Here is a 15,375-nt window from a genome sequence, read left to right on the forward strand (position 1 = left end):
ACCACCAGGGAAGTCCCATGATTGCTGGTTTTCATATCATATTTGTGTGTGGATGATTTCCTACCTTTACTGTATGTTTGCCTTTACTGGTGAACTTTCCCGTTTGTAATTTTCTTGTTTCTAGTTGTGGCCTTTCTTTTCCATCTAGAGAAGTTCCTTTAGCATTTGTTGTAAAGCAGGTTTGGTGGTGCTGAATTCTCTTAGCTTTTGCTTGTCCATAAAGCTTTTCATTTCTCCGTAGAATCTGAGTGAGAGCCTTGCTGGGTAGAGTATTCTGGGTTGCATCACTTTAAATATATTGTGCGACTCCCTTCTGGTCTGCAGAGTTTCTGCTGTAAAATCAGCTGATAACCATATGGGGAGTCCTTGTATATGATTTGTTGTTTTTAATACTTTGTCTTTAATTTTTATAAATTTGATTAATACATTTCTTGGTGTGTTCCTCCTTGGGTTTATCCTATATGGAACTCTCTGGATTTGAGTGTTTCCTTTCCCATGTTAGGGAAGTTTTTGGCTATTATCTCTGCAAATATTTTTTCAGGCCCTTTCTCTCCCTCTTCTTCTGGGACCCCTATAATGTGAATGTTGGTGTGTTTAATGTTGTCCCAGAGATCTCTCAGACTGTCCTCATTTCTTTTCATTCTTTTGTCTTTATTCTGTTCTGCAGCAGTGATTTCCACCAACCTGTCTTACAACTCACTTATTCGTTCTTTTATCTCATTTATTTTGCTATCAATTCCTTCTATTCTATTTTTCATTTCAGTTGTATTGTTCATCTCTGTTTGTTTGTTCTTTAAAGCTTCTAGCTCTTTCTTAAACATTTCTTGTATCTTCTCAATCTGTGCCTCCATTCTTTTACCAAGATCTTAGATCATCTTTACTATCATTACTCTGAATTCTTTTTCAGGTAGCTTGCCTATCTCCACTTCACTTAGTTGTTCTTCTGGGGTTTTGTCTTGTTCTTTCATCTGGAACATATTTCTCTGCATCTCATTTTGTCTAATTTTCTGTGTTTGTGGTCTCTGTTCCGCAGGTGTCTCGTTATGGCTTCTTTGTCTTTGGGTATAGAATATCTTTTTTGGTAGGCTTAAGTTTTTTTTGTCAGCAGTTAGTTGTGATTTTGGTGTTTTCATAAGAGGAGGTGAGCTCAAGTCTTTCTACTCCACCATCTTGTCTCCAGTTTTTTTTTTTCCCCTTTGTGCTTCCAGTCTCACTTGCTCATAGAGTCCTGCATGCAGAGGCCTTCCACCTGGTACTTCAAGCCAGAGTTTCTAGTGTGAAATGGCTGTGCTTGACACCTCAGCTCTGCTACACTCCGTAAGGCACAGACATTTTTAAATTAAAGGATTCATAAAAATGTCATCTCCTTTCTTTTAGGCTGTCATATGACTCAAATTCTCAAATTTGCAGTTAGGAGAGTCTGTTCTCCATCCTGCTTCAGAAAAGTGGAATCCTATCCACAAGTGGAATTTTAATAGTAAAAGTAACATATTACATCATATCTGAAATTATCCCATAATTTACATGGCAGTATCTATCCCAGTGATATGTCAATGGCAAAATGAATCTAAGTACTTAAAACAGCAAGCCTTTAAGATGGGTTTTACAGGTATTAAAGAGAGGGGAACTCTTAGGTGACAAGCCTGAGTCTCCTAGAAAGGAATTAATGACTTGTGTTTCTTTTTCTTCATTATTGTCAACATTAATAGGCTACTTAGGGTCAAGCATCTGAAATTTTTGGTCACAAACAAAAGTACTACAAGAAATCAGATAGAATGACTAAGTCATTAAAAGTAGAGGAACAATTTTATTGAATACTGCCTTAAAGAAATGCTACCAGAAAGAGAGGAAACTCTCCTTAGAACAGATTTTATTTCTAGTTCTCCTGAGCCATAATTCAGAACGAAATTGGTTTAAAGGGGAAAAAGAATTTCTTTATTTGAATGGGTTCTGCTCTGTTCATCCTTGAACCTCCGAGTTTCTTAGCTATTTGGAAAGGAAATTGATGTGACTTAAAATTGTGTACATAATATCACTAAAGTGTGCTTTTTTATTTTTTAAATTGTTCTTTTAGAGAAAATGTGAATTTTGAAGTTGAGGATAAGATGAGAGCTTATTTTCCACATATTTTGAATAAGGAGCAGAGATTAAGCAAATGAGAAATGCTATTATGAAAGTCCTAAATTTTTCAGATATATATGAGTTGTATTTTACCTCTACAGTTTTTAAAATAAACTTTAAATTTATTGTTATTATTCTAGTTGCAGTATCCAGTTTATTGGGACCATCTTGAATTCTGTGATGGATTCAGAAAACTTTTAGACCATTTACAGTTGGATAAAGTGAGTCCCTTGAAACTAATTACTCACATGTGATTTTAATGAAACATTTGTTGATACATTGTTAAGTCTGGTGTTGTCTTTTATTTTTTAATAACAGCTCTTTTGAGATAGAATTCACATACTGTACAGTTTACCCTTTTAAAGTGTATAATTCACTGTTTTTTAATATATTCACAGTATGTACAACCATCACCACAGTCAATTTTTGAACATTTTTCCACCCCAAAAAGAAACCCCATACTTAGCAGCCACTCCCCACCCTTCCTCCCTGGAGCCCTGTTTCTATGGATTTGCCTATTTTGGATATTTTATGTAACTGGAATGATGTAATCTGTGGTCTTTTGTGACTGGCTTTTTTCACTTAGCATAACACTTTCAGGGTTCATCAGTGTTGCAGATTATATCAATATTTCATTCCTTTTTATTGTCAAATAATATCCCATTGTATGGATATAACACATTTTATTTATCCATTCATCATTTGGTTTGTTTCCATTGGTTAGGTATTATGAGTAATGTTGCTGTGAACATTCTTATACAAGTTTTTGTGTAGACAGATGTTTTCAGTTCTCTTGGGTACATGTCTAGGAGTGGAATTACCGAATCAGTTTTCTTAAACAGAAATGACAAAGTAGTTTAATTTTCTAATGTAATCTATGAATAATATTTTTTAACTTGTGTAATTTATATGCACAGTTGTATTTTTTCTTGACAGGCTGTAGACATTGCATTTAAATACAATATTTTCTAAACTTCTAACTGCTGTAAATATTTCAGTCTAATGACTGGTGATGACATTGTATTCTGTGGTTGGTGATAATTAAAACAATTTTTTTTGATACTTCAAGATCATTGTTTTTAGGATCCTTGTGTTTGTTTCCAATTAGGTTCATCTCTTTGGGGCTTCTTTGGGAGGCTTTTTGGCCCAGAAGTTTGCTGAATACACTCACAAATCTCCCAGAGTCCATTCTCTCATCCTCTGCAATTCCTTCAGTGACACTTCTATCTTTAACCAAACATGGACTGCAAACAGGTAAGAATGTAAACATTCAACCAACATTTTTTTATTTTCAGTGGAATTTTGAAAATGTTGGCTTTTGGTTTTTCGATGCATTAGGGAGGGAGAGGCCATATATACTTGTGTCCTGGCTTTTAAAATTAGAAACAATCACCTTTGGAAAAGAAAAGAATTGAAAGAGTTCTAAATTCAGTTGTTTCCACTACTCTAAATCATTGTCTAGCTTTATTTACTATACGTTCACATGCCTTTACAGTTTAGTGCATATGTAACTGATACTGTGTTCTGCTTGCTCCACTTAGTATTTTGTGTACACAGTCCTGTTGTAGTTTTTTAAGGCCTTTGGCTTCTCGCAATTTTTCATCATGTTCTACTGTAAATCTTTGTATAAATTACTTTTGTTCCTTCCCTTTCTGAGTTATTTTCTTGAGATATGTTCCTCAAAAGGGAGAGATTAGAGCATTTAGTCTGTCAGCAGATGTTCTGCACATCTTAACACTTTTACAACGTTAGTCTGCTTTTTAGAAAGATGGAAATGGCGGAATGCTTTGCGGGGCAACTAGTGGGGTACCTGTTTCCTCTGAGCCATCCCTTTACTGATTTTATCATTTTAATTAACTTGATAGATGTCTAATGGTACCTTAAAGCTGACTTCATGATATTTCTTTCATTGCTAGCAAGGCTAGGCTCTACCGCAGAAAGCAACCTAGTAACTAAACCTACCTGTGTGATCAGATTGGTTTTCATATAATGTTCTAGGTAAACACTGTTTTCATGGTTTTCACATCTACTCAACATTCACTCTGATTTTAAAAATATTTCTCCTGATATTTTCTCAGTTGTTTACTCAGCATTCATGCAGCAATTTCTTGTATACATCAGACACAGATACTTCATGTCCAGATAATGCACTAAGTCATTGATTATTTTTGATGATTTTTCATGCTTTAATTGTCAGAAGCCAAGACTTCCCCCACTTCGTTTGTGCTTTTGCATATCAGCTACTTTTTATCAAATGTCTGAGTGCTTACCTTGTGCCACACAGAGGCTGCAGGGGCAAACAGAGCCAGGAGGATGCGCTCTCTACAGAGCACACCTAGGCAGCATCACCTTTAGAAGATAAGGAGCTGTGGGGTAGAGAACTTAGAAATATCACTGAAGGTGACTGAAAGATGGCTGTCTGGTCCTTGTGAGGGAAGCCCACTGAGACTGTGCATCAGAAGGTGGTCTGCACGTGTTTTGTGGGTTTTTTTTTTTTTTTTTGGCTGCGGCCTGTGGGATCTTAGTTCCCCAACCAGGGATCGAACCCATGTGCCCTGCATTGGAAGCATGGAGTCTTAACCATTGGACCACCAGGGAAGTCCCTGGTCTATACCTTTTATAAGTCATTTTCAGCATAGGGTAGAGAAATTCATGTTTACCCTGTATAATGGCTCTCAGTGTAATTAGTGGAGTAAATACTAATGACAGATCACATATAGAAATACATAAAGATTGAATTGCCTTGAATTAGCCCAATTGAACCCAGTAGTAGCAATAGGAGGTATAATAACTCTGATTTTCCTATCTTGAAATCTATCTTTAATCAAAAGGTGATATAAACCTTAAGGTTGATATGGTAAGTGTTCAGTTTACCACAAATAGGTTAGTCATTGGAATAAGACCAAATAGAAAATAAAATCTTGGAATCATCAGAATGTCTACCTCTGTAAAGGCATTTTTGAAATATTGCTTATAATTATTCCAAATCCCCAAAAGTTGGATATTAAACCATAACTCGGAGCTTGAGAAAATGTATACGAAAACTAGATGCTTCAAAACTAGCTCTTTAAAAGGAAGAGACTAGGTTTTTTTTAATCTCTAGGTCCCAAGTACCTAGCTAATACGAAGCTTCAGTGTTGAATGAATATTTGCCATTTATGTGTAGTCTTGGAAATTTAAATTATCAGGTCTTTTTTTTTTTTTTTAACAGCTTTTGGCTGATGCCGTCATTTATGCTCAAAAAAATAGTTCTTGGAAACTTTTCATCTGGCCCAGTGGACCCTATGATGGCTGATGCCATTGATTTCATGGTGGACAGGGTAAGGATCATGGCCTTGGGGTGGGGACACCTTGTACTCAGAATTTTCATGTCTGCTTGGTTCCTGAAGAAATACCTGTCTCACTGTGTACCAGAGGTATTTGTTAAGCGTTCTTCCATATTAACTTTACTACATCCAGACAGATATTCCTGCTGCTGAGTAATTCATCAGAATCACTTGGGGGAGCTTTTAAAAATACAGATTCTAAGGCCTCACACCAGACCATTGAACTAGAATCCCTGGCCGAGGGCGCTGGGAATCTGTGTTTTTACCTCACCCCTCCTCTTCCACCTCCCCAGGTAAGTGTGATGGAGCAGGTCTGTGGACTTGCATTTAGGGACTACTGGGATAGATGTTTTTCTTCGGAGGCCTCTACTTAAATGTCTACCTGTCTTGGAGCTGCTGGAATTGGCTTGGCGCCCACAGGCACCTGGTGGAAGAGTCGGCTCAGGTTGAGGGCTGTGGAAGGCCAGGTGCCCAGAATAGAAAAATGTCACCACTTGCAAGGCCCAGTTATGGTCTCAAATACACTGTGTTTCCTCAGTGGTGACCATACTGGCCCCACCACACATAATACCACCTTTCTAAGCACCGATATTATCTGTGGATTTAATGTAAATGTACAAAACAAAATTAATTTTTAAAAAATTCACTTTGTTTGTTTCTTTCTGCAGCTGGAAAGTTTGGGGCAGAGTGAACTGGCTTCAAGACTTACCCTGAATTGTCAAAATTCTTATGTGGAACCTCATAAAATTCGGGACATCCCTGTAACCATCATGGACGTAAGTTTTCTTTTAAGTAAAATAGATGCTTTGCCTTTTCTATGTATATGTCAAGATCCACCTTATAATTATTTTATGATTTTTCAGTGTGCCTCTTCAAATAACTGCCTTGGATTTTCTTTATTTTTACCCCCCAGCTTTTTCAAATCCAAAATAATCTTTTATTGCTTATCCTGTATTTTTCCTGGCAGGAATAACAGCATTGAAATCAAAGTAAATTTAGTCCTGACCCATTTTGGTTTGCTTTGCTATTCTCATCAACAGATATTGCTCTTTAGCCGAAATTACAAATCTGGGCAGTAAAGTGAAGGTGCCTCGTGAGTGCAGAGAATCATGAATTCCATAAAGTCTAACACAAAAACTTGCTTCTTATATATTTTTTAATTGTAGTGAAATATACATAACAAAATTCACCATTTAAATCACTTTTAAGTGTACAGAGCAGTGACATTAAGTACATTTACAGTGTGGTCCAACTGCCACTGTTATCTATCTCCAGAACTTTCCATCATCCCAAACTGAAACTCTGTACCCATTAAACAATAATTCCCCATTCCCCCCCCAATCCCTACTACTAACCTTTATCTTCTTTTCTCTATGACTGCCTATTTTAGATAACTCATGCAAGTGGAATCATATAATTATCTTTTTGTATCTGGCTTGTTTCACTTACTTAGCATAATGTTTTCAAGGTTCATCCATGTTACAGTATCATTCCCTTTTAACATTGTACGTATATACCACCTTTTGTTTATCTTCTCATCTACTGACACATTTGAGTTGTTTCCACCTTTTGGCTATTGTGAACATTGGTGTACAAATACCCATTTGAGTTCCTGCTTTCAATTCTTTTGGGTAGTGCATACCTAGAAGTAGAATTGCTGAAACATTTGGTAATTCTATATTTAACCTTTTGAGGAACTGCCTTATTGTCTTCCACAGGGGCTGTACCATTTTACATTCCCACTAGCAATGCATAAGTTTTCCAATTTCTCCATATCCTCTCCAGCACTTGTTATTTTCTGTTTTTCTTGATAGGAGTAGCCACCCTAATGGATGTGAAGTGGTATCTCACTGTGGCTTTGACTTTTTATTTTAATCATATAACTGTTCTGTCTCATAATGGATTTATTCCTAAGTGCAAGTAACATGGTATTTTTAAGAACTGATTTTTATCAGGAAATTATCCATTACAAACATGTACAATAACTTATCATTCTCCACTATAATTCCAACATTTACCATGACATCAATACTCTCAGTGAAATATATGGTCCTCACAGGGCATTTGCTCTGCCTGCCCTTTCAAAGTTGTGTTCACCACGTAGGTACATGGTCACTTAAAACTGTCTACAAGTTTTAGCAAGGTGGAGATGCACCTATTTTTATTTTCATGGGTTCTTTTGTTTCTTTTAAATTACTTTGAATAATTTTTTGCACGTGCATAAACATAAATTTGTATGAATACTGAAAGATTCTAGAGTCATATATTCCAAACTTCTAACAGTGGCTCCCCCAGAAAAGGGTTTGGACTTCTTATAAAAATTTTTTTTGAATTCTTTTTCACTGAGTATATGCTACTTATATAACTGTTTTAATTTTTTTAATAAAATTTTTCTTTTTTTTTTATAAATTTTTTTATTTATGGCTGCACTGAGTCTTCATTGTTGTGCCCGGGCCTAGTTGTGGCAAGCAGGGGCTACTCTTTGTTGTGGTGCACGGGCTTCTCATTGTGGTGGCTTCTCTTGTTGCGGAGCACAGGCTCAGTAGTTGTGGCGCATGGCTTAGTTGCTCTGCGGCATGTGGGATGTTCCCAGGCCAGGGCATGAACCCATGTCCCTGCGTTGGCAGGCAGATTCTTAACCACCGCGCCACCAGGGAAGTCCCTATAACTGTTTTTAAATTAATAAGTTCTTTTGGGGTTTCGTGATCTTTTTGAAATTAGTATTGTCAATGATTGTTCGTGGGACTTCCCTGGTGGCTCAATGGTTAAGAATCCGCCTGCCAATGCAGGGGACATGGGTTGGATCCCTGGTCCGGGAAGATCCCAGCCCTGCGCCACAACTCCTGTGCCTGCGCTCTAGAGCCCGTGCTCCACAAGAGAAGCCACTGCAATGAGAAGCCACACACCACAACAGAGAGTAACTCCCGCTCGCCGCAACTAGAGAAAGCCCACACACAGCAACGAAGACCCAACTCAGCCAAAAAAAAAAAAATTGCTATTAATATTCTGTTAATTTACTTATGTTTGAGGACAAAGGAAATTCATGGTAGAATTTTTTCTGCTAAACAGTGCAAGAGACATTTGGCAAAAAAATCTGTATTAATGTTTGACATTGGAGTTAGAGTCACCAGGGATGAGCAAGAGGGCTCTAGAAGGGTTCAGCCATGTCTGTTGAAAGGAATGCATGGCGGGTGGGGGGGTAAGGGTTACGGAACGGGTACAGTTTAGGGTACGTGTTAAAGTACGGCTTAGTGTTAGGTTAAGGGTTAGCGTTAGGGTTAGGGAACGGGTACAGGTTAGGGTACGACAACGGGTTAGGCTTAGGGTACGTGTTAGGGTACCAACTAGTGTTAGTGTACGGGTTAGGATTAGGGTGAGGTTCGGGTAAGGGTTTTGGTTAGGGAATGGGTACAGGTTATGGCACAACAGGTTAGGTTAAGGGTTAGGGTAAGGGTTAGGGTACAACAACAGGTTAGGCGTAGGGTACCAACTAGTGTTAGTGTACGGGTTAGGATTAGGGTGCGGTTCGGGTTAGGGTACAACAACAGGTTAGGCGTAGGGTACGGATTAGTGTCAGTGTATGGGTTAGGGTAAGGGTGAGTGTTAGGGTTACGAAACGGGCACGGGTTAGGGTACAGGTTAGAGTATGTGTTAAGGTATGGGCGTTAGTGTACAGGTTAGGATTAGGGTATGGGCTAGGGTAAGGATTAGATTTAGTTTTAGGGTTAGGGAACGGGTACGGTTAAGGTTACAGGTTAGGATACGACAACGGGTTAGGGTATGGGTTAGGTTAAGGGTTAGGTACGGTTTAGGGTACCCGTTAGGGTACGGACTAGTGTTAGTGTATGGTTTAGGATTAGGGTACGGTTAGGGTAAGGGTTATGGTTAGGGCTAGGGAATGGGTACGGTTTCGGTACAGGTAAGGGTACCAAAACGTATTAGGTTTAGGGTACATCTTAGGATTAGGGTAAAGTTAGGGTAAGGGTTAGGGAATGGGTACGGTTTAGGGTACAGGTTAGGGTATGTGTTAGGGTACGGATTAGGTTTAGGGTATGGGTTAGGTTTAAGGTTAGGGAACCGGTAAGGTTTAGGGTGCAGGTTAGGTTATGACAATGGGTTAGCATACGTGTTAGGGTATGGGTTAGTGTAAGGTTTTGGGTTCGGGTTAGGGTCCGTGTTAGGGTAAGGGTTAGGGAACAGGTACGGTTTAGGATACAGGTTAGGGTACAACAAAGGATTAGGGTACAGGTTAGTGTTAGTGTACAGGTTATAATTAGGGTAAGGGTTAGGGAATGGGTGCGGTTTAGGGTACAGGTTAGTGTATGACAATGGGTAGGGTTAGGGAACGGTTACAGTTTAGCATGCAGGTTAGGATACAACAATGGGTTACCGTACGTGTTAGGGTATTCGTTAGTGTACGGGTTAGGATTAGGGTACGGTTTAGGGTACAGGTTAGGGTACGACAACGGTTTAGGGTTAGGGTACATGTTAGGGTATGGGTTAGTTTACTGTTTAGGATTATGGTGTGGGTTATGGTAAGGGTTAGGGTTAGTGTTAGCGTTGGGTACAGTTTAGGGTACTACAGCAGGTTAGGCTTAGGGTACATGTTACAGTACAGATTAGTGTTAGTGTACGGGTTAGGATTAGGGTACGACTTAGTGTAAGGGTTAGGGTATGGGGTTAGCATTAGTGTATGGGTTAGGATAAGGGTTAGCGTAAAGGTGAGGGTTAGAGTTAGGGTTATGGAGCAGGTATGGTTTTAGCGTAAGGGTTAGGGATAGGGATCGGGTACCATATAAGGTCAGGTTAGGGTACGACAACGGTTTAGGGTACGTGTTAGGATACGCATCAGTGTTAGTGTACTGGTTATGATTAGGATACGAGTTAGGGTAAGGGTTAGTGTTAGGGAACGGGTACTGGTTAGGTTTAGGGTACGTTTTAGGGTATGGATTAGTGTTAGTGTACAGGTTATGATTAGGGTACGAGTTAGGGTAAGGGTTAGGGAACTGGTATGGTTTAGAGTACAGATTAGGGTACGACAACGGGTTAGGGTACGTGTTAAGCTACGGGTTAGTGTTGTTTTACGGGCTAGGATTAGGGTACCAGTTAGGGTAAGGGTTAGGATAAGAGTTAGAGTTAGGGTTAGAGAATGGGTACAGTTTAGGGTACAAAAACGGGATAGGATTAGGGTACGTTTTAGGGAATGGGTTAATGTTAGTGTATGGGTTAGGGTAAGGGTTAGGGATAGGGAACAGGTACGGTTTAAGGTACAGCTTAGGGTATGACAGCGGGTTAGGGTTAACGTTACTGAACGGGTACGGTTTAGGGTACAGGTTAGGGTAAGGGTTAGGATTATGGTTAAGGTTAGGGAATGGGTAAGGTTTAGGTTACCGGTTAGGGTACAAAAACAGGTTAGAGTTAGGGTACGTGTTAAGCTATGGGTTAGTGTACGTGTTAGGGTACAGAATAGTGGATGGGTAAGGGTTAGGTTAAGGGTGAGGTTTAGGGTACAGGTTAGGGTACGACATGGGGTTAGGGATAGGGTATGCGTTAGGGTATGAGTTAGTGTTGCGTACGGGTTAGGATTAGGGTACGTTTTAGGATACGGGTTAGATGTAGGGTATGGATTAGTGTAAGGGTTAAGTTTAGTGTAGGGAACGGGTACAGTTTAAGGTACAAGGGTACGACAACGGGTTAGGGTACATGTTAGGGTATGGGTTAGGTTATGGGTACGGTTTAGGGTACAGGTTAGGGTTAGGGTAAGGGTATGGATTAGTTTTACTTTACAGGTTAGGATTAGGGTATGGGTTAAGGGTTAGGGAACGGGTATGGTTTAGGGTGCAGGTTAGGATACGACAACGGGTTAGGCTTAGTTTATGGGTTAGGGTAAGAGTTAGGGAACAGGTATGGGTTAGGTTACAGTTTAGGGTACGACAATGGATTAGGGTAGGTGTTACGGTACGGGTGTTAGTGTACCGGTTAGATTTTGGCACGGGTTAGGGTAGGGAATGTGAATGGTTTAGGGTACAGGTTAGGGTATGGGTTAGCGTAAGGTTTTGGGTTAGGGTTCAGTTTGGGGTACAACAGTGGGTTTGGGTTAGGGTCCGTGTTAGGGTACTACAATGGGTTAGGCTTAGGGTACGGATTAGTGTTAGTGCATGGGGTAGGATTAGGGTACCGTTAAGGTAAGGATTAGGATTATGGTTAGGGAATGGTTTAGGGTACAGATTAGGGTACTACAACGTGTTAGGATTAGGGTATGGGTTAGGATATTGGTGCGGGTAAGTTTAAGGGTAAGAGTAAGGGTTAGGGTTGGGGAATGGCTACGGTTTAGGGTACAGATTATGGTAGAACAACAGGTTAGGTTTAAGGTATGTGTTAGGGTACGGGTTAGGATTAGGGCACCGTTTAGGGTACAGGTTAAGGCACGACAACAGGTTAGGGTACATGTTAGTGCGTCGGTTACGATTAGGTAATGGGTACGGTTTAGGGTACGTGTTAGGTATGGATTAGTATTAGTGTACGCATTAGGATAGGAGTAAGGTTAGGGTTATTGTTAGAGTTATGGTTAGGGAACGGGTACGGTTTCAGGTATAGGTTAGGGTATGACAATGTGTTAGGGTACGGGTTAGTGTACAGTTTAGGTTAGGGTACTGGTTAGGGTAAGTGTTAGAGTAAGGATTAGATTTAGGATTAAGGTTCAGGTTAGGGAGTGGATACAGTTTAGAGTGCAGTTTACGGTATAACAAGGGAGTAGGGTTAGTGTACGGCTAGGATTAGGGTACGGGTAAGGGATAGGGTAATGGTAAAGTTTAGGGAATGGGTATGGTTTAGGGTAAAGGTTAGGTTATGACAATGGGTTAGGCTTAGGGTACGTGTTAGGGTACAGATTAGTGTTAGTGTACGGGTTAGGATTACAGTACAGTTTAGGGTACGTGTTAGGGTAAGGGTTAGAGTTAGGGTTAGTTTCAGGGAACAGGTATGGGTTAGGGTACGACAATGGGTTAGTGTTAGCGTACAGTTTAGGGTGAGGATACGGGTTAGCATACGGTTTAGGGTACAGTTTGGGGTACAACAATGGGTTTGGGTTAGGGTATGGGTTAGTATTAGCATATGGGTTAGGATGAGGGTACTGGTTAGGGTACGGGTTAAGGTGAGGATTTGGGTTAAGGTTAGGTTACGTGTTAGTGTACGGTTAGGGTAAGGGTTAGGGGATGGTTTAGGGTACAGCTGAGGGTACAACAACGGGTTAGGGTACATTTTAGGGTATGGGTTAGTGTAAGGGTTATATTTAGAGTAAGGGTTAGGGAACAAGTACGGCTTAGGGTACAGGTTAGGGTATGACAAAGGGTTAGGTTTTGGGTATGTGTTAGTGTATGGGTTAGGATTAGCATATGGGTTAGGGTACGGTTCAGTGTTAGTGTATGGGTTAAGTTACGGGTTAGTGTAGGGGTTAGGATTAGGGAATGTATACATTTTAGGGTACAGGATAGGATATGACAATGGGTTATAGTTATGGTATGTGTTGGGTACGGGTCATTGTTAGTATACGGTTTAGGATTAGGGTACGCGTTAGGGTAAGGGCACGGGTGCGATTTAGGGTACAGTTTAGTGTATGACAGCAGGTTAGTGTTAGGGTATGGGTTAGGGAATGGGCATGGTTTAGGTTACAGGTTAGGGTACTAAAACGATTTAGGGTATGTGTTAGGGTACATGTTAGTGTACGGATTAGTATTAGGGTAAGGTTAGGGTTAGCATTAGGGAACAGGTACGGTTTAGGGTACAGGTTAGGGTACAACAACGTGTTATTAGGGTACGGGTTAGGCTAAGGCTTCTGGTAAGGGTTAGGTTAAGGGTGAGGATTAGGGAAAGGATAGGGTTTAGGGTACAAGTTAGGGTATGACAACAGGTTAGGCTTAGAGTATGTTATGGGTACCGATTAGTATAGTGTACGGGTTAGGATTAGGGTACGGATCGGGTACGGGTTTTGGTTAGGTTTAGGGTTAGAGAACTGGTACGGTTTACAGTACAGGTTAGGGTACGACAACGGGTTAGGGTACTTGGTAGTGTAAGGGTTAGGATAAGTGTTAGGGTAAGGGTTAGGGAACCAGTAAGGTTTAGGGTACTGGTTAGGGTACGAAAATGGGTTAGAGTTAGGGTATGTGTTAAGTTACGGGTTAGCGTATGTGTTAGGGTGCTCATTAGTGTTAGGGTACAGGTTAGAGTAAGGTTTAAGGTTCAGGTTAGGATTAGGGAATGGGTACGGTTTAGGCTACGGGTTATGTATGACAATGGGTTAGGCTCAGGGTATGTGTTAGTGTATGGGTTTGGGTTAGGGTACGGGTTAGCGTAAGGTTTAGGGTTGGGGTAGAGTTAGGAAACAGGTAGTTTAGGGTATACTTTAGGATACAACAAGGAGTTTGGGTTAGGGTATGGGTTAGGATTAGGGTATGGAATAGCGTAAGGTTTGGGGTAAGGCTGTTTAGGGTTAGCGTTAGGGAACAGGTACGGCTTAGGGTACGTGTTAGGGAATGGGTTAGTGTATGGGTTAGGGTTAGGGAATGACAATGTGTTATGGTTAGGGTACTGTTTAGGGTACAATGGGTTAGGGACAGGGAACGGGTAAGGTTTAAGGTACGTCAATGGTGTAGAGTTAGGGTATGTGTTAGGATTAGGGTATGGGTTACAGTAAGGGGTAGTGTTATGGGATCGCTACGGTTGAGGGTACGGGTTAGTGTTAGGGATAGGGAACGTGTAAGGTTTAGGGTACACGTTAGGGTATGACAACGGGTTAGGTTGTGTGTTAGAGTACGCGTTAGTGTATGGTTAGGATTAGGGGACAGGTTAGTGTAAGTGTACGGGTTAGGATTAGGATAAGCGTTAGGGTTAGGGAATGGGTGCGGTTTAGGGTACAGGTTAGTGTATGACAACGGGTAGGGTTAGGGAACGGTTACAGTTTAGCATGCAGGTTAGGATACGACAATACCGTCTGTGTTAGGGTATTCATTAGTGTACGAGTTAGGATGAGGGTACAGGTTAGTGTAAGGTTTAGGGTACAGTTTGGGGTACAATGGATTTGGGTTAGGGTTAGGGAACAGATATGGTTTAGGGTACGACAACGGTTTAGGGTAAGGGTTAGTTTTAGTTTACTGTTTAGGATTAGCGTTAGCATTGGGTACAGTTTAGGGTATTGCAGTGGGTTAGGCTTAGGGTACATGTTACAGTACGGATTAGTGTACGGGTTAGGGCTAGGGAACGGGTATGGCTTAGTGTAAGTGTACTGGTTAGATTAGAGTATGGTTAGGGTAAGAGTTAGGATTAAGGTTAGAGTTAGGGAACGGGTATGGTTTAGGGTACAGGTCAGAGTAGGACAACGGGTTAAGTTTAGGGTACGTGTTAGGGTGCGGGTTAGTGTTGGTGTACAGGTTAAGATTAGGGTACAAGTTAGCGTAAGGGTTAGGATTAGGGATAGGGATCAGGTACCATATAAGGTACAGGTTAGGGTATGACAACGGTTTAGGGTACATGTCAGTGTTAGTGTACTGGTTATGATTAGGATATGAGTTAGGGTAAGGGTACAGTTTAGGGTACGTTTTAGGGTATGGATTAGTTTTAGTGTACAGATTATGATTAGGGTTAGGGAACTGGTATGGTTTAGGGTACGTGTTAAGCTACGGGTTAGTGTTGTTTTACGGGCTAGGATTAGGGTACCAGTTAGGGTAAGGGTTAGGATAAGGATTAGATTTAGAGTTAGGGTTAGAGAACGGGTACAGTTTAGGTTAAGGGTCATTGTAAGGGTTAGGGATAGGGAACGGGTACGGTTTAGGGTACGACAACGGGTGAGAGTTAGGGTACGTGTTAAGCTATGGGTTAGTGTACGGGTTAGGATTAGGGTACGACAACGGGTTAGATTTAATGTAGGGGTTAG

At 40.6% G+C, this 15,375-nt stretch overlaps 1 protein-coding gene across 1 annotated transcript; it reads left to right on the forward strand.

Annotated features, from left to right (window-relative positions):
* Positions 1–1,033: 1,033 nt before the first annotated feature.
* LOC114892900 (maspardin) lies at positions 1,034–6,239 on the forward strand (the record flags this gene model as incomplete). The annotated part of the gene is made up of 5 exons (XM_029218289.1): positions 1,034–1,081; positions 2,262–2,342; positions 3,230–3,375; positions 5,333–5,441; positions 6,116–6,239. Coding segments are annotated over 5 exons (508 nt in total), but the record flags the coding sequence as incomplete, so codon positions are not given.
* Positions 6,240–15,375: the final 9,136 nt, after the last annotated feature.

Source organism: Monodon monoceros, unplaced genomic scaffold (genome assembly GCF_005190385.1).
Source record: "Monodon monoceros isolate NGI ecotype Baffin Bay Population unplaced genomic scaffold, NGI_Narwhal_1 Contig1831_ctg1, whole genome shotgun sequence".
Lineage (NCBI taxonomy): Eukaryota > Metazoa > Chordata > Mammalia > Artiodactyla > Monodontidae > Monodon > Monodon monoceros.